At 36.2% G+C, this 20,437-nt stretch overlaps 1 protein-coding gene across 1 annotated transcript in view; it reads right to left on the reverse strand.

The window, feature by feature from the left end:
* LOC125837663 (myosin-15) overlaps positions 1 to 19,734 on the reverse strand; it is a 49,951-nt gene extending 30,217 nt beyond the window's left edge. Inside the window, exons 1-12 of the mRNA XM_049516744.1 lie at positions 19,370 to 19,734; positions 19,139 to 19,282; positions 18,081 to 18,226; positions 17,836 to 17,992; positions 15,930 to 15,988; positions 15,475 to 15,631; positions 15,102 to 15,251; positions 14,862 to 14,998; positions 13,897 to 14,043; positions 13,702 to 13,803; positions 3,028 to 3,085; positions 2,775 to 2,876 (exon numbers count right to left, since the gene is read on the reverse strand). Of these exons, the coding sequence (XP_049372701.1) occupies positions 2,775 to 2,876; positions 3,028 to 3,085; positions 13,702 to 13,803; positions 13,897 to 14,043; positions 14,862 to 14,998; positions 15,102 to 15,251; positions 15,475 to 15,631; positions 15,930 to 15,988; positions 17,836 to 17,992; positions 18,081 to 18,226; positions 19,139 to 19,282; positions 19,370 to 19,489 (1,479 nt within the window). The 5' untranslated portion in view covers positions 19,490 to 19,734. The remainder of the gene's footprint in view (positions 1 to 2,774; positions 2,877 to 3,027; positions 3,086 to 13,701; positions 13,804 to 13,896; positions 14,044 to 14,861; positions 14,999 to 15,101; positions 15,252 to 15,474; positions 15,632 to 15,929; positions 15,989 to 17,835; positions 17,993 to 18,080; positions 18,227 to 19,138; positions 19,283 to 19,369) is intronic.
* Positions 19,735 to 20,437: the final 703 nt, after the last annotated feature.

Genomic DNA, 20,437 nt, shown 5'->3' on the forward strand with positions numbered 1-20,437 from the left:
GCGTTTATATTTGTACTTTTCATAGTGATAATGCCTTAGAATACTTGTCCTCCTAATTTCAGGAGTTTATGACTCACCAAGGCATTATTCACCAGACTACTTGTCCATACACCCCTAACAGAACAGTATAGCAAAAAGGACGAACAGGCATCTCATTGAGACTGCTTATACTCTTCTCCTTGAATCCGATTTTGGGGAGATGCAATTCTTACATCTTGTTAGTTAATAAATAGAATGCCCTTATCTTCTATTCAGAATCAAGTTCCACATTCCATACTATTTCATCAATCACATCTCTACTCTATCCCCCTTCGTGTCTTTAAGAGTACATGTTTTGTTCACAACTTATCCCCAGGAAAAGATAAACTAGCCCTTCGTGCCCTCAAATGTGTCTTTCTTGGTTACTCTCGAGTTCAAAATAAGGTATAATTGTTTTTCACATGATCTTCATTGATACCTTATGTCCACCAATGTCACACTCTTTGACTCTCAACCTTACTATGCATCTTCTGATCATCCTGATGATCTGATGTCTAACCCATACCTCGGGTTTTACTTGTATAGACTTTTGAAGAATCAACGATTACTTTTCCATCTCTTGTTGTAGTGCCACCACTCCTGACTTATCATCATCGTCCGCGTCCCGTACTAGTCCAAGATGATTCATGTCATGCGCTGAATACCGCAGACTCTCCTCCTTCTAGCCAATCACTTGCACTTCAAAAAAGGTTTATGATCCACTCGAAATGCTAACCCATATTATACCTTGAGTTATCATCGTCTATACCCCAATCCCCATTATGTCGTTGTATCATCTTTGTCCTCTATTTCCATTCCTAAGATTACCGGTGAAGCACTTTTTCATTCTAGATGGAGGCAGTCCATGGTTGATAAGATGTCTATTTTGCATACGAGCGGTACTTGGGAGTTTGTCTCCCTTCCTGCAGGTAAATCTACTGTTGGTTGCCGTTGGGTTTATGGTCAGGTTGATCGACTTAAGGCTCGCCTTGTTGCAAAGGGTATACTAAGATAGTTGGGCTAGATTATAGTGACACTTTTGCTCCCATGGCTAAAATAGTATTTGTCAGTCTTTCTCTATCTATGGTTGACATTCGTCATTGGCCTCTTCTTAGTTGGACATTAAGAATGCTTTACTTCATGGTGATCTTGAGGAAGAAGTCTATATGGTTTTGTTGCTTAGGGAGAGTCTAGTAGCCTTATTTGTTAATTGCGCAGGCCACTCTATGGTCTGGAGCAGACTCCTCGAGCCTAGTTTGGGAAGTTCATTCAGCAGTTTAGCATGACTCGTAGAGCAGCTGATCACTCTGTGTTTTATCGACATTTTGTACTGAATCAATGTATTTATTTGGTTGTTTACGTTGATGATATTGTTATCACGAGCAATGATTCAGATGGTATCACTAATTTGAAGCAACATCTCTTTAAGCATTTCAAGAATAAAGACCTAGGCATATTGAAGTATTTTCTAGGCATTGAGGTTGCTCAATCTAGATCAGGTATTGTTATTTCTCAACGCAAGTGTGCCTTAGATATTCTTGAGGAGACAGGAATGATGGGATGTAGACCCATTGACACTCCTATGGATCCAAATGTTAAACTCCCTCCCGGACAGGGGCAGCCACTCAGTAATCTTCAAAGGTATAGACGGCTTGTTGGAAAGTTGAATTATCTCACAGTGACTAGACCTGATCTCTTTTCCTCTGAGTGTTGTAAGTCAGTTCATGACTTCCCCTTGTGATAGTCATTGGGATGAAATTGTTCGTATTTTGCGACATATAAAGTCAGCTCCTGGTAAATTATGCTTGTACATCAGGAAAAGACGCATATTCAGAAGTAAATTATTCCCATATATCTGTTAGAATTTGAACATAGTGAACCTTCACGTTAATAAATACATGTGATACTAGCAAGCAACAACAACATATTGAGTGTAATTCCACAAGTATGATCTAGGCAGGGTAGAGTGTACACAAACATTACCCTTACCTCATGAAGGTAGCCAGGTAACATGTTATTTCCGAAAGACCCTCGGCTCAAGTAAGGCATATCAAAGCAGTTTGAAAAAGAAAAGTACAAAAGTAAAGAGGGCATAGTAAATCATAGGGAAAGCATTACATAGCATTCAGAAAATAAGAACCAGTAACAATAGCCAAATAATTCAATAACCACAGCACAAGAACAATCGGTAATAACAAAAACTATAGGACAAGAAACTACAAGAAAATCCCAATTAATGAATAGTTAGTTTTGAAGTTCACCATCCAAACTAAGTAACACACCAAGTGGCAAATGACATATTGTGGGAGATACAAACACAAAGTATCATGGTTGTATCCTCTTCAACAAAATCTTATTTAGCTTAAAATTTCCGGTGAGTGATAAGACGTATACACTGTGATAATCGAGTAATACAAATTCATAACAAACCAAAGAAATTTAGCACATCCAAGTTTGCATGCTTTCTTACATGAATATGTGGTAAAAAACGTTTAACGTACAGTGTCAGCTGACAACTTTACACAAAAACTCGTTGTCCTTGCAGTAGGTTGCAACTTAAGATTACGCAAATCAATTTGAAGTTCTCAACCACATGACAAGATCAATCTACTTGTATACCAAAACATTCTGATAGAGTTGCATACGTTGTTCCATTTGTCACATCACCAAATTGATAGTAGAGTCTACTGTATAAGTAAGAAATAGCATGCATGAAATTTTCTGTAAAACAGATCATGAGGAGAAAAGTGTGGAACCTTTTCTATTAGATCCAAAACATCTTGGTTGTCTATAAATTCAATGTAACTCCAATTGATCGCCTCTTTCTGATATTCTTCTTGCTCCATCTTGAATACATGCTAAGATTTAACAGGATAGATATAAATAAGTAAAGGGTGAAAGAAGAAAAACTGAAATCAACAAGGCAGAATAGCAAGCTTGTACTAAGATTCATAAGATCTCCAGTTCTTTTATTAGAAGGATAATTCATCCTAGACAAGTACAACTTACCTCATTAAAATGTTGCTGAAGCTTTTCATTTGCAAAATTGATGCAGAATTGCTCAAAGCTGTACATTGCATAGTGCAGATAAATCAGTTATTGGAATGTTCAGGTACCAATTTCCAGTTATCGCAATGTTTGGAGACCAAGATCCTTCTCAAAAGTAAAGCTATGAGAAGCATCCCAGATATCCCAATCAAAAGTTATAACAACTCACAGGAATCTAAAACATTGAGTTTAAAACACAAACATGAATTGCCCACGAGATGCATTTGGTAACATAAAAGACTGAATATTACTGCTAATTGAGTTGGTAAGATGACAGTATAGAAACTTGCAGCAGAATAGCCTCAGGATAACTGAATATCATCACCAAGTCCAAGTTTATGAAGTCAACCCGACTTTTTACTGGAGATGCACTGGTTTCAATGTTCATACAGAAAATCAGGGTCACGATGTGAACAGAGTGTTCATATCATATTTGATGACAGTGTTCAAAACAAAATTGGTATTTCTGCTTGGTAATCTCACAACAGCAAAGATTAGGTGATTGAGTGTCATTTGTAGAGAATCATATTATGCTGTGAATCTCTACGTCTTCGCATACTGCTTATATACGGGAGATTTTCCCATTCTTAATCAAATAACATTCTTTGTCAAAACAAAAAAAATATCACAACGGTGAAAACAGTCTGAAAATTGGAACAACTGCTGTGGAGCATAGCCCAAACATTCTTCTTCCATAAGAAAGAAGACTCTACTAATGAGAAGGTAGAGAACGATCTACTAAAACTAGGGGACGTTCGGTAGAGTGTATAAGAATAGTATTGAATGAGGTGTATTTGTAATGTTGGGATTATTTCTTATCCATTGTTTGGTTTGGTGTATCAAGGATAGGTTTGTCTTTAACCCCATGCTTATACTTATATTAATAACCCTTGTATTGCTCATATCATGGTTTGGTATGTATTAGTTATACACCCTATTCAGTTATAGAGTGTATAAGTAATACATGTATTAGTTATACATAGGCTGAAAATCCTATCAAATAAAGAATTAAATAGTACCATGACTAATGCATGTACTCCCTTCATATCATTTTATGTGGCACTGTTTGACTAGGCACGGTGTTTGAAAAAAAAAAAGGAAGACATTTGAAACTTGTGGTCTAAAACAATCCTTAGATACTTGTGTGGTTGTAAATCATTTCATTAAGGATAAAAGGGAATTTTAAAGTTCAATTATTTCTAATTGTAGTAACATGACATTCTTTTTGGGACGGACTAAAAAGGAAAGGGTGTCACATAAAATGGGATGGAGGGAGTATTATTTTTCCTAATATATCCCACCAAACGACCCCTAAATGATAGAAAGTTGCAAAAACGAAGATTTTTCGATGTCCTTTGAGACTAGTAAGGATTGAATTCACTACAAGAGCTATGGCCTTGCACCATGCAGGAGATCAGAAAAGACTCCCTTCACACGTGGTGCACAAAAAGTAATTTGATTTTCGAATGTCCCAAATATTCACCCAAGTACCCAATAACAAGGCAAATGGAGCACATGTCTGGAAAACATTGACATTCCTAACGCTATACACTATTACCTAATCCCATATGTTTAACAACTAGAACCTAGTCAAGTGAAGATAGAACCAGTAAGCTCCCCTGGGAAATCCACACTGCTCCAGCTAGAAACCTCTTGCAAAAAGGATAGATGGAATTGCGGCTCCTTAAATTCTCGTAAATGATGCACCAAGGTTTTAGGGTGGTATGGTCTTTTTCAACTGTATCAAGTGATTCATGTCAAGCATGTCACAAACTCAAAAACAATGGCCAAACAATTCCCAGCACCCTTCTTAATTTATTTATTTCTTTATTGTAGTAGTGGTCACATTCAATAGACAATGCACAAGACTGTCAATTGCTTGCTGCTAGGTTGGTTTTTATACAACGGAAGAAAATTGAAAATCGAAAATCTGGGAAGCTATTCACATTTGCCTAGTCTAAAAAATTCAGTTGGACTCATGGCCTGGTTTTCATGAACTCTCTCCAGATGGAAGAAAGATAGATTTTTAAAACACCGTAGTAACTATTGTCAGCTTTTGGTGATAGATAGGCTATCTTCTGCTAGGCGATGCGTCTGACGGAATTTATCCTAAGTTCAGAAAAAATCACTCATTTATCTCCAACCCTCCCCCCTAAAAAAAGGAGCACCAATATTCAACAGAGCCGAGGTCTTCCAAATAAAGGATTGGAAGTTCAGTTCCAATCATCAGTCTCCTGATAACACAAAAGGGTCATAGTAATTACAAAGGCAAGCAGAAGTTGAGTGATTTTTCACCTCAGCAATCCAAAAGAAATGGAAATTCCAGGCAAATGAACAAATCCCTAAAAGAAAGTTGGAAAGCCATGAATAAGTTCACAAGAAAATTGTAAATCCACGTGACTTGCATGAAGAAACTAGTGGTCTATTGTCTAATTGAGAATTGAGAGATGAAAAGAGAGGAACACCTGGAAAATGAATTCCATGGGTCTAAACAAAGCCTGTTTTTTGAAATATCACATCTTCCAATTATATTTTAAAAACCCATGATTGCTTAAAATCACTTTGTGCCACACGAGAATAGTTTTTTTTTTTTGTGAAACTGGTAACTTTGTGTCTATTGATAGAAACACATCAGTACATGGGCTGTACTAAGGCCATATTTACAAGTAAATCCAGATCCTATGATCCCGTGTCTATAATGAATCTAACACATCAGTAATAGATACAGGATCATTAGACCGAATCTGATTACACCAAAAACATAGAATCAACATACAATTCAATTTGATTTGTTCTATACTATTTTCTATGTTCTCAAAACACCTAGCATTTCTCTCTTTCCAGAATGTCCACCATATGCTAGCTGGTATGACTCTCCACCTACTTATGCTTCTTGCCAGAACCCCAGCTTCTTCCCAACTTTGAAGGGCCTCTGTAACCTTTCCTGGCGTAGTCTAGGAGAAACCTTTAAGGTTTATGAATAGCCTCCAAAGCTGACATGTGTCTTGCAGTGAAGGAACAAATGTCGAACAGTTTCTGCTTGTTCTCGACAGAAAACACATCTCGAACATAAAATTATCCCCTACAGATTGTCTTGTGTAAGGACAGCTTCCTCGGATAGGCACCAAATAAAATATGATACCTTGTAGGGTATATTCACTTTCCATATAGTTTTCCAGGGCCAGTTGACATTCTGTTGATTGTGATTATTCAACCATTTGTATGCTTTGCCAACCCTGAAGGTTCCTCTGTCACTGCCCTGCCACCAAAGCACATCTTCCCCTTCTTGTGTTCCTTTAAATTGGCCAATAGTGTTAAGGAAATCTGCAACTCTTGTGATTTCCCAGTCATTTACTTGTCTTCTGAAACTGATTTCCCACCCATCAGGTGTCCACATTCGTGCAATTGTTCTTTGCTAATTTAACATTAAGATGTGGATGTCTGAGTAGATATTCCTTAGAATCCCCATCTCATGCCAGTCATCTCCCTAGAAGCTTGTCTTTTCCCCATTTCTAACCTTAACCTTGGTTTTGATCTTGAAATCATCCCACAAGGCCCTTATAGATCTCCACAGATTCACTCCATATGGGGAAATTACTTCCTTTGTCATCCACCTATTCTCTTCCTCATACTTGGCTTTAATGACTTTTCTCCATAATGGATGTTTGTCATTAGCATATTTCCACAACCATTTCATTCCGAGGGCTTTGCTATGATTCTACAGATTTTTAATACCCAAACCCCCATATTTTTTTCTATTATCCGATCATTCCACTTTACCAGATTGTGAGCTTTCTTGTCCTTGTTTCCCTGCCATAGGAACTTCCTTCTGATTCTGTACAATCTGTCTGTGACCTCTACTGGAATGGGAAATAAAGACATCATGTAAGTAGGCATAGCATCTAGGACTGAGTTATTTAGAGTAACTCTTCCTTCAAGAGACAAGTATTGCCCCTTCCATCTAGCCAGTTTTTTCTCACACTTCACTATTACACTGCTCTAGATCTCTTTAGACATTGATTTAGCACCGTAGTTGGGAGAACCCCAACTTGTCCACCTAGGATTATGTTCAGTGCCTCCATGTTATTTACTTCATTAATGGGATAAAGAAAACTCTTTCTCCAATTAATATGCAACCCAAAGATTACGTCAAACAGGACCAATATTACTCTCAGATATCTAAGTTGTTCTTCTTTTGCCCCACAAAAGATGAGTGTGTCACTGCATATTGCAAATGAGTCACCTCCAAACTTTCCCTTCCATCGCTGGCCACATCAAAACCTCTCAACCAGTCATTTGTGTTAGCTGCTTTGAGCATGTTGTTAAGTCCCTCCGTCACTAGCAAAAATAGGAAAGGGGACAGAGGATCCCCTGCCTGAGGCCCCTTTGAGCTCCAAAGAATCCTATTGGTGCACCATTAATCAAAACAGAGAATTTCACTAAAGATATACAAAATTTTATCCACTTGATCCACTTCAGCCCAAATCCCATCTTCTCCAGAACATTCAGCAAGTATCCTCAGTTAACTTGGTCATAAGCTTTTTCAATATCAAGCTTACACAATATTCCTGCTTTCTTCTACTTCATTCTTGAGCCTACAGCTTCATTTGCCACTAGGACTGTGTCCATAATTTGTCTACCTTTAATAAATGTCATTTGATGAGAATCTACCAATTTTTCCATCACCCCTTTCAATCTCTCTTTCAATCTCTCTGTTAGGACTTTGGAGAAGATTTTATAGATGCTTCCTATCAGGCTTATGGATCTGAAATATCTCGACTCAGTGGCACATTTCTTCTTGGGAATGAGAGCAATGAAAGTAGCATTGAAGCTTCTTTCCAACACTTCTTGCTCATGGAAATTTTGGAATCCCTTCAATATGTCATGTTTTACAATCTTGGAATCCCTTCATTATGTCATGTTCTACAATCTCCCAGCATTTAATGTAAAAGCCCATGGTGAAACAGTCAGGTCCTGGGGATTTATCTTGACATAATATCTCAGAACACCCACCCCCTCACACACATGCACGAACTTGACATTGTTTATTTGGTGCACGCTAATATGGGGTATATTCACGCATTCAAACGCCATATTTTACTCATGATTTAGCCAAGTTCTGAGATAATCTTATGAATATTCACGTGTTTATTGAAAATTCCTTATGATGAGCTAATAGATATGATGTTATAATAGTAATAGGTATATACAATCCTACTTAAAATAGGAATAGTAATAGGAAAAGTATATAGCGTCCTACTTAGAAAAGGATTGTATTGTAGTGTCCTAGTTGGAAAAGGTGTCTTTGTAGTGTTTATAAATAGGGTCTCCATGTAATAATGTAGAGACAACAAATTCAATAATATTCTTTTTCAATATTTCTCACATGATATCAGAGCCTCAACGATGTTGGTAGAGAACCAAAGAGCTTCTGCTACTGACGAGTGGCTATTACCCATACATGTCACCCATCTGGCCAATGATTATGTTTACAAAAGTAGGGTCAATGATATATGTATGAACCCCGTATTCAGGGGAAGAAAACTCAATCAAACAGGTCACCATGCGTCAATTTTTGGTGACTTTCTACGGTTCATATCCGTCGATATTTGTGTAGCACCATGCCATCTTTTTGGTGCCTACTTTTTTATATCTAATTTGTGTAGCACCGCACCATCTTGCCGGTAACTACATTTTCATATTTAATTTGTGTAGCACCGTGCCATCTTTCCGGTGACTACTTTTTCACAATCAATTTGTGTAGCACCATGCCATCATTCCGGTGACTACTTTCTCATATCTAATTTGTGTAGCACCGTGCCATCATTCTGGTAACTACTTTCTCATATCTTATGTGTAGCACCGTGCCATCCTTCCGGTGACTACTTTTTCATATTTAATTTGTGTAGCACCGTGCCATCTTTCTGGTGACTACTTTATTTCATATCTAATTTGCGTAGCACTGTGCATCTTTCCGGACTACTTTTCATATTTAATTTGCATAGTACCATGGGCTACTTTATTTCATTACTGATTTGTGTAGTACCATGGGATTTTTCCGAACCACTTTCTCATATCTAAGTTGCATAGCACTGTGTCTTTTCAGTGACTCCTCAGATTTGATTTGCGTAGTTCCATTCGTTTTTCTAGTGACTCCTCAAATCTGGTTTGCGTAGGGTTGTGCCATCATTCTAATCTTACCCGTATAACTCTCTTTCTCAGTTAGATCGTGCCATCATTCCAACCCTACCCGTATAATTTTATTTCTCAAATTGTGACCACTTCCCGCCATCAAATCTAATACTTCGGAACATGAGCATGTTTAGATTCTGAGCACTTCCGACAACCACTGCATTGTGAAGAAATCTATATGGAGCAACCACCTAATTTTGTTGCTCAGGATGAGTTAAGTAGCCTTATATGTCGATTACGTAAGTCACTCTATGGTCTGAAACAGTCTTTGCAAGTACATTGAGATAGACTGACATTATGCATCAAATTTAGGATTTCATGAGACGACTAAGCACATTGATATTGACTATCAATTTTGTGAAGTCGAGTGATCACCAAACTCTTCATCGGTCCTCATATTAATTACATTTGTAACAAGCTAGATACATATGATTTGTATGCACTAGCTTGAGGGGGAGTATTAGAATAGTAATAGGTATATACAATTCTACTTAGAATAGGAATAGGATCAGTATATAGTGTCTTACTTAGAAAGGATTGTATTGTAGTGTCATACTTGGAAAAGGTGTCTATTGTAGTGTTTATAAATAGGGGTCTCTCTATAATAATGTAGAGACAACAATTCAATAATATTCTTTTTCTATATTTCTCACATATGATTAGGATGATTTCAGGCCAAAAACAACAAGAAAGACCCAAAAGATGGATTGGAGTGCAAAGCAAAGTGTCTCGGACTAAAATGTAGCCAATTGGACTACAACAGAGGAGTTAGTGGGGCGAGGCTGCCTACCGCGCATTGGGCCTCACCCCACCTGTTCAAAGCGAAGATTCAAAGACTTGATTTTCTTGCGATGATTTTGCAATGCACGAAGGAGGCAGGAGTTCGAGATAGACTCCGCATTGCAACCCCGTGAGCCACACAATGGGATCCACACCGCAACCACTCTATTAACCGGACTGAAGTTGACCAAGTCAAAGTAAAGTTCAATCGAGATTAGGATTTCAACCTTATTGTTATATATATGTCATTAAGACAATGTTTTAAGGGTTACAAATTAATCCTAAGAATTAGATGTTGTCAGTAGAAGTTAGGGATTACTCGTAGCATAGAAGATTCATTATTCTTCAGTTTTTAGGATTTAATTATAGTGTCTTAATAGATTGTTGTGGAATGAACATGATACTCTGGCAAGAGTTGCATTAATCAAAGGTGTTGTTTACTTTCTTTTACATTAATGTTCTTCAGTAGTTAAAATTATAATAGTTATTATTTACAGCTAGATATGAGTAGCTAAACTCATAACTAGGCTTATGGAATTTAGAGTAGGAATGACGATAATAGATTCTTTACACTAAAATCTTCTCAAGAAGGGTTGATCCTTGTGTATTAAGGTACTTTCGTAAAGATTGTTTTTAAATGGTTGCAAACATTAAGAACTTGCATGTAATTTGACTTGCTTGACAAAAGAAATTAAGGTTAGGAAAAAGGATCATTAATAGGGATTTGGAGTTTTCAATCTCCATATAATAGTTTGAGCTAGAGATAGAATAGCTAACCTGAAGCTTTTGGTGAATGGACAAATTAATTCGACACCCAAGTGCTAACAAGGACATAGGGTGATATTCTCTTAATTGGGCCGAGAGATTTTAGGAGACATAGTTTCGCCAGTTTTGCAATGAAGAGGAAAAAAATGGTTGCTTTCCAATCAAGCACTTGGAAGTTTTCGTGTCCCTCAAGAGTCTAAAGAGAACTTTACTCTACTGGAGAGAATCGTTAGTTGTCACAGCCATATACAATAATTTAGTTGGAACTATTTATTTGTGACAATTGTATGTTTCTTCACTTCTTAATACACCAAGCATATTTTACCTCAATTAGTTTTTTTTATATTTTTTCATTTAATGTGCAGTGGATATTTGTTCTAATTGTGTGTTTCTTCTTTTACAAGCTAAATTTAATTAAAAAGAATTAATTGAAACTCTATTATCTTTAGTCAAATAAAAAGTTTTAGCCTAACTAATGGAATTCCAAGTGTGTATTTGTTTTGTTTCTTCTTTAGATACAATGCATATTTATTCTAATTGTGTATATTTTTCTTTATCTAGCCAAATCTATAGAAAAGAAACTTGGCTAGACCGCGTGTTTTTAGCCATCTAAAAAGGTTTTACCCAAAATAATGGAGATTCAACTTATTTTTCTTTTTATTTCATATTTAGATGCAAAAAATATTTATTACAACTGTGTACTTTTTCTTTTTCGAGAAATATCTGCAAATCAAAATTTAGCGCTCTATTATTTTACGTCAAATACAAGTTCAAAATAGTAAATATTCATTTGTGTATTTCTTTTTATTTCATCTTTTTTATGACTGTGGTGTTCGGGCTAGTTTTCGTGCACCTCACTAATTCTATGTGATCCCTACCACCAGCAACATGTTCAAGGCAACTTTGTCCACCAATGATGGGATAGATAGGAAGAATCACATAGTGATTTTTGTCTCCAGTTTCTTATTATTTCATCTTTAATGCAATGAACTGGCATTTCCTCTTTATCGGGCCAAAAAAGAAAGAATTTGGGTGACACTCCATTATGTTTAGTCAAATAAAAAGATTAGCTTAAACAATGGAATTCCAAACAGGTTTTTACAAATTTGTCCCCAGGAAATGATCCAAAACATTAATGAATAAAGTCATCTTGTTTAAGACAACCATAACCACCCATCTTGTTGATCACTTCATTTTGTAAAGGGACATGTAAAAGTGTGAAATTCTAATGCTACAAACCTTATTCTTCTACCTAATTTTTAAGCGTATTGAAGTCCTGGGACTCCATTGCGGCATTAAGTAAGGAGTTGGAGAATAGTTTACCCGCATTGGCATTTCTAAGAAAATGAAAGACTTTGAAAGAAGGCTTGTCTATCCCCTTAGAAGAATAAGGGTCGTAGGGATAAGACTAATAAAGTCAAGCCTTGTCTTAATCTTGCAAGTCTGTTTGTGTGCATGTCTGCTTTCTTGTTCTCAAGTGCTACATAACGGCTTTTAAACGCATTACCTAGTTGAATAACTTATCTTAGTCTGCTTTTTAGGTTCTTGCACCTTATCCACCTTATTGAGGTTGGAATGTGATTTTTGCCTTCTTATCCAAATCTACCAACACTTTCTCATCTCATGCAAAGCGCTAACTATCTGAAAGAGGGTACGAAGTTGATCCTCAAACCGTAAGGATGCAGCTCATCCTTGGTGAAAGAGAGCACAAATAGTTAATCAAAGCTTCAACCCTCATGGCTCCAGTTTCTGATTTCCTTATTCTTAAGTTTCCTAGCTTCTATAATTTGTAACTCCATTTAGCCAAAATTCTCTTTGGATTCCTTTCTTCTTCAAAAATTGGAGGCCTTTAGCCCTTTACCACCATGATTTTTGTGGATTCTACAAGTGTGATAAATAATCAAAAAGCACTGAATTTTCACGACAATCTTATATGTTAGTAAAGACGCCAGAAACTGTTTTTTCTTCTCTTTTTTTTGGGTCACTCAAACATTTAGTCCATAGAGCCTAAAATGAAGCAAAAGACATAACCCATATGGGTTTTGATGCGAAATGCAAAAATTCTCCAACTTTAAACACATATTGACTGCACATGATAAGCTAATTGGTTTCAAACTCGTAGCTTGTGGAAAGAACCAACTCAACAAACAAGCCACTATATTGTGGACCAAACAGGAAGACAATACTCAGAGGCTAAAGTGATTAGATATTTCCAAAATAACTCCAAGACTTTGCCATTTATGAACATCCAATAACTTCTCAACCTCTCATCTCCAATTTACGCTGAGAAATGTTTATGTAATACCAGATTAATTAAAGATTTTTCATAGCCAACTATCATGCTATTCTAAAACATTATTTGTAGAACAATTTCAATCATTGTCAGGAAGCTAGTGTACTTATCAAAATTCAATTAAGCCTCCAGTAAAGCATTTATAGCATTCCAATAAAGGCTTGTGAGCTCACATCTAAAATACAAATCACTTCTCTTAGGTGCTAAACATCAACCAAGCTCAACAATGGATTGCCTTCCATATATTTCATAACATGTTTTTCCCGAAAATATGTGCATGTCCTTTACCAGCTGTGAAGAAGCATATGTCTACAATCTTGAGCTCTTATCTTTTACCCAATGATTAATTTAAGTTGACATTGCACAACTACAGAAGGCTCAAATTTCACAATAACAGCAGTAAAGAGGATGCAATGTTGAAAAGTGAGGCTTGAGAGAAATAATTGATCTACGGCTTCTGGGTGTCTATTTACGAATCTGATTCTAGAAGGGCTCCAAATAACCTTTATTTCCACCTTTAAGTAACGCAGCAATCTGTTATGTTCGCTATATTACATTATGTTTCAAAAGAATACAATAGGCAAAAACAATAACATGTAACTAACCTGTTCTGCTTAAAGCATTCAAATCCATATATATCCAAAACTCCAATTTGTATCAGGGAATCAGGATCTTGCCCAACAGATCTGTTGATTTTTTCAACTAACCTGAAACAAGCAAGCGATGTACAATACTCTTATATAATCAACTTATATAAGTAGAACATTGACTATTGGATGCCGTAAAGGATTTTGGGTTACCAATCAAATAATTGGGCATAAACAGTCTTCGCTAAAGTATCACGTCCTGCAACAGCAGCACCACAATCAAGAGCCTTAATGATGATTCCTTCGTAAGTTTGAATTGATCTTGTACAAAGTGTGGTCACCAACAGTTGTACCTCACACCTTTAGAGAAAGAGGAATTGGGGATCAGTTGGACTGTCAAGACGTTAAGTAAAACAGGAAACTTAACACCCTTATAAAGCAATACGACAGAGCTTGAAAGGTTTCAAATAATATCAATACTGAAGTCCCAAGACAAGAAATGTAAAGAAGGTAAAGATAAACAGAAGTCAGCAATCCCTCAAGGCGATACAAATACCACTAAATCCAAGCATGGTGAATAAGGCAACAAAACTCCAGTTACCTACCCTCTTTTTGAAAGTTCTGAGTTTGAATCTTCACGTCCCCTAGGCTACATTTTTTGAAAAATTAAATTTTTATCAAGCAAAAGTTAAAATAAAAACCCATAAATTAGTCCTATCCTATAAGACAACATACACAGTGCTATCCTTTCCTAAATATTTTTTCTAAGATGTCTTAAAATCAGGAATAATGCCAATACAGAACAGAAAAGCAAGAAAAAAAATGAAGAACTATTGCAATAACTATTGAAGATGGCATATTCATTATAACGAATTGCCAACTACATAAAACAGAGAGACATTGAGTGTACCACAACCATTTCACCGATACAAACTGTACAAATCAAAATTGAGTAATGAACATTATTCTAAGAGAGAAAAAAGCATCGTTCGCTGAGAGCCGAAGAAGCTTAAGAGAGCGGGCAATATATAATTATTTGTCAAGGGAGAAAGATCATCAAAGAGATGATAAAGGACATGATAATCATTCATCAACCAGCAAAATCATCAGCAAATCAGAGAAACAAAAAGCTTAAATGTGTTGCCAGGAAGAGGAGGAGGAGAAGAAGAACCACTTACTTAAAAAGCTTAGCAGCCATCTGTAAATGAGACCTAGACTTTTCATCTTTTATAACTGATGAATCATGTTCTTTGCCCGGAGAGAATTCTATGTTTCCTAGATGTAGAATGGCTGCCAAGGTACGAAATATTGCTTCCTGTTATTAAAAGAACGATGCAATGTAGTAATTAGTGAAGTAGAATAGGAATGCTACTAAATACAGAAATACTGATTAGGATAACAAACAACAGTTGCAGAACCTGTTCCTCCTGACTAATTCCAACAATATCCATAGCTCTCCTTGTCTTGGTATACTCCTCAGCATTGCTAACTCCATCTAGCTCATAGGTTTTGCTCTGGTTCAAGTAGTGAAAGTCACTAGGATGACCCAGCTTGTATTTCTCAGCATCCTGAAGAAGTAAGAACATAGAAAGGAAATAACCTTAAACTTTCTCTGATGGTCAAATCGCATAACTTGGCCACTTAGAACAATTTAAATGTGCACATCAATGTCACCACATTGAAGTTAATACACTCACAGGGAAAAGAATATTAGAACACACATTTCACCTCGGACATAAAGAATATCATGAATTAAACATCATAACTGAGCACACGGAGGGTAGAAAATACCATTCCAGATGCACATAATTGATAAAAGCAGTGATAATTCCTCTCTGGATCTGTTAGCTGAACAACACGAGATCTCTCCAGAAGATAAGTCCTAATTGCAGCTCCAGATATTCTGCCACTTGCATCAAATTGGATCTCAACAAACTTGCCAAAACGACTGCAAGAAACAAGGATAAGAGGCATTAATCATAATTCAATAGACCTCAAGAACAATTTCCCTATGTTCGATATCACTTTACTGAATAAGTATGAGTTCAAAGATTCCAACAAACTATAAATAACCAGTTTCATTGTAAGAAGGTGAAAGACAAGACAAGCAGAGATTCCATATAAAGGACAAAACAATGCTCTTAAAAAAGACAACAAAACCACCTTCACTGCTAAAATAATGAACAGCGCTGATTGCATCAAATGATACATGTTAGCAAGACCACCATTAGTAGTTGAAAACACACCTTGAATTGTCATTCCTAATAGTACGTGCATTGCCAAAGGCCTCCAGCAATGGGTTAGACTAGACCAAAAATGAAAAAGGATTAAGAATTAGCAACATAAACTTTTTGAACTGCAAAATAATCAACCCAAATTCAACCATCAATGGAACTTGCAAAAAAAAAAAATGGGGGGTGGGGGGGACACTGAAAAAAGAACCATGAGGATGATCTCCAAGCAACAAGAATTGAGGTAGCGATCACGACCGAATTCACATTAGAACTTGATTTGATGATGACAGAAGACTAGGCAAGAAACTAATTGTAGCAATGAAAGTAAAGGACAGTACAATTTATTCAACGAGCTTTAGAGTGTCATATGCATATTGGATGAAGAAAGAATGCAGTTAATTCACGTGTAAGAGGAAAGTGGATTTTTGGTATGGTAATGGAATAAGATGTTTGGTTCTTTACATCTGGAAAAGGAAGGATGCCGTCCCTCCCAGTCTGAGCCACATTAGCTTCCTGACGGGAACATTCATTATTGCATGCAGATCTATCATGAAGATCTATCATGAAGCGACCAACAGGTTTCTCTCATATGACATCCCCCAACACCATATGTGAAATGCTTTGACCTCTATTCTTTTCTTTCGTGGGTGCATTCGGCAAACTGTTAGACTCAACCGCCATCCAATAAGTTTCTGGAGATGTTACCTCGGGTGCAATTGAGATGCATAGAAGTCTGGACTAAAACATCCTCCAAAGTAACAATAGATGGACTAATGGGAATTATCTAAAACTGAACCATGATCCAATCTCAGTCAGATGAGAGCAAAAACCATAGAGGATATGTCTCTTTATTTCTCCTTATCAGTGCTCTTTAAGCGCGTGTAAGCCCTAAGGCGAGGCTCAAAACGTATTGTAACATTTTTCCTCGCTTAATGTGGTTCTGCGAAGTACGTGATTTTTTTATAATATCACATACTAAGGAGGCACAAACCCCTCATGAAGATGGATACTGTGAAAGTATATAACAAGCCTTTAGCCAGAAGTCAAACCTCTCAAACAATTCAAAATTGAAAATGGGCATAGAAAACAAGTTATTGAGTGATTCATAGTGAGAGAAAAAAACCCCAATAGATTCTACTTGGTAGTGCACTGCACGCAACTATAGCCGATCTGAGAAAGGAATTTATTTACAATAAGAAGAAGAAACTTGTCAAATTGGAAATAGGACGGTCTCAATTTGGAGAAGGAATGGATTAATGAACGCAATGACATGTTAGAGTCAATAAATGATAATAAAGGTATTTATACTGCCAAATCTAGCTATAAAATATTATTTTCTATACAACAGGGAGAGGTGAATGTATAAGGCAATCTGGGAAAGTAAGGCACCTCCTAAGGTGGCACACTTTTGGTGGATTGCAATCAACAAAATTTGCCTCTCACAGGATAACCTAATGAAGTGGAGTATTTTACTGTAAAATAGATGTCATATGTGTGAAGTTGAAGAAAAAACTATAGCTAGTTTCCTCCATAGCTCATAAAGAAGAATATTATCTGTACTCTGACCCAATTGAAAGCTGCACTTTCTTGGTGTTTGGTGAATAATAAGTCATACCTGACTGCTACTTTCAAGTTCTTTTTTAATATTAAAAATAAAAGTTGCTCTCACTAATGGAGACAACAATAGTCCTTGAAAAAATAGTATACGAGATGAAGTAATTGAAAAAGGCATTCTAATGAAGCTAATAGATCACCAAGCAATCAGTCTTAGTGGGAGACGCTCTATGTTGACATGCTGAACAAAAATTGACACCCTTCGAAGAAAATAATAGAAAGGACCCTAATAATTGAAATTCCTAAAGTTGCAAACAGAATCACCATTTGATGTTTTGCCTATAAAACCAGTAAGCAGCAGTACCTCGAGAACTTGTTGTTCAACTGTTCGGTCATCAGCAGCAGCACGACCACCAACATAGGTAAGGTATTGCATTATCAACTTTGTGGTCTCTGTTTTCCCTGCTCCACTTTCGCCGCTAACCAATATAGATTGGCTTTGGTTCTCAGACATCATAGCCCTAACAAGGAAAATTTGAGCAAAAACAAATCACTAATTGATTCACTTTAGGTAAACGTCACCAATCCCCAAATGACAAGTCAACAAACCTGTATGATGCATCAGCCACAGCAAACACATGAGGGCTAAGCTCACCAAACGGAGCTCCTTTATATTGCTCCATCATGTGTACATTGTACAGATGTGGAAGTTTAGTGAATGGATTGACAGCTATTAAGATGCTTCCTGTATATGTCTATTTAAGGAAAAAAGGGGGAAATCAATTATGTTGCAACGCACCCTGTAGGATGATGGTGTTAGAGCATATGAGAAAATGGTTATTTAAGCTAATGAAGACAAAAAAATGCACCTGATGAAACCCAACCAGGCGAACGATGATTCTTAAATAACGCACATAATTTGATGACAGTAGCTTTTGGTTCAACATTTAGGTAAGCACAACATATGTCAAAATCCATGATCAAGATATTTTAGAAGCAGTCACAGGAAAGCTTTCATTCTTTCCTCACCAAAATATTATCAAGGATATACTTTTAGCAAATATTGCAAACACACTGCAGTGGTGTAGGGGAAAATCAATCTGCTATAGTGAATAAAAGTCAATAAAGTGTCTTAATACCCATTTTAGTCGAATAACAAAGTGACATTCAGAACAAGGTAGATTTACTATTCATCTATCGGAGCCAACGTAGAACCCGGAACTATACCAAAATTGGCGCTGGTTGATACTGGAATTTAATTATCTTATTGCTAGAACTCTACATGGATCATAAAAGGAAACTTTATTTACTTCATCACAAAGAATCACAATGCTTCAAGAAATAAGATAAGGAACCTTTATTTTAATTGTGATGCATTTTTGTTTTCCTTCCTCCTTCAAACTAAACACTATACAATCAGTTGCGGCAGCCGCCCCTGCCCCCCCCCCCATACTTCTGCCTCTATCAGGAGACTACACCAGTCCCCCTGCTCCACGTCCAAAGCATCCTTCTTAAAACAGTAATTAATGCTAGAAGTGGCATCTTAACTATGTGTAGACATGAACACTCTTATCAATAAAAAGATCCTAGCTTTTTCTTAATTTATATAGTTGGAAGATAGTGTGTATATAAAAAGAAATACCAAGGATTATAAATTCACAACTCACATAAATTTCATTAAGACCATATCGTCTCTGAAGATTGTCTAAAACTCCAGGCTCATTCAAATAAGTCAATTTGGTCATATCATCAACTCCTCCATGGTCTGCCTCTTCATCCCTTGGATACAGCTTCTCCGGTAATGACAATACCTAAAAAAACAAAATTTACTCACATTTTCCATCAGCCCATTTGACCAAAATTAACAAAGAAAAATCAAAACGAAGTGTTCGTCTCACTTTCTTGCCATATTCAGTAACAACTTGGACTTGTTTACCGATAAAATCAGTCACTTGAGCAGCAACCCAAGCGGAACTTTTGTCGTCGACCCATACATTAGAACCCTTTCGCAGTGTCATATTATGGGTTTGGATTAGCTTAGAGTGGCATGAAAGAAGAACAACAACTGGTTTCAGTGAAAATTTGGGGATTTTTCGGATTTGAAATTTAAATTGGTTTCAGCAATAAGCAAAACCCTAGAGAGAGAAGAAATAAGGACGATAACAACAGAGAAGAAGAAGTTGATTTTTTCAGCTTCCCGCCCTAAAACCAAAAATGGAGAATCTGACAGAGTCCAAATTTTTGGCCTTCAGTTCCCCAGCGTTATCTTAAGAATATTTACTAAATGGGGAACTTAGAGCTCCACATTTACACTTTGAAGTACTACTTTTTCAAAACTTTCTTATTTTGTGATTGAATTGCATGTGGATTTAAGCACCTATTATGAGTTTATGACCGTACTTGTGAATCTTGTTAATAGTGGGATAGCAACCTAAATCATACTTCATTCTCTAGGGTATTTTAACTTTTATATTTAATCAAAATAATTTTTTGACTAATTAAGAAAGTATTAATTGTTCTCTTTCAAATTTATTTATCTTTCTTTAGATAAATGGCTTTGGGCATAACTAAGACATCATATTAGGTAGGCGTTTGGTTTTGGACATGTGATGATTCCATTTTATTATTTCATATAATGAGATGAAATTCTAAATTCTCCAAAAATTCATGATTTGAGATTTTCCAAATATCAAAATTGATCCACAAAATTTATATTTTGTAAAAAGAAAACCCACAATTAATTTATATATATATATATATATATTAGTCATTCATTTCATATGTAAATGAAATTTATTATTTAGGTCATTACTTTTTAAATCGTTTATATCTCATATAACGATTATTCTTGTCAATATTAAAAAAATTACTTCAAATCAATTCTTCATTTACCATTTATATTCACCAAAATCATTAGTTTTAATCATATTTATTACTACCTCATTCAAATCAATACTTAATAATAA

This window comes from Solanum verrucosum, unplaced genomic scaffold (assembly GCF_900185275.1).
Source record: "Solanum verrucosum unplaced genomic scaffold, falcon-dt-bn FXZP01000133.1, whole genome shotgun sequence".
Taxonomy (NCBI): domain Eukaryota; kingdom Viridiplantae; phylum Streptophyta; class Magnoliopsida; order Solanales; family Solanaceae; genus Solanum; species Solanum verrucosum.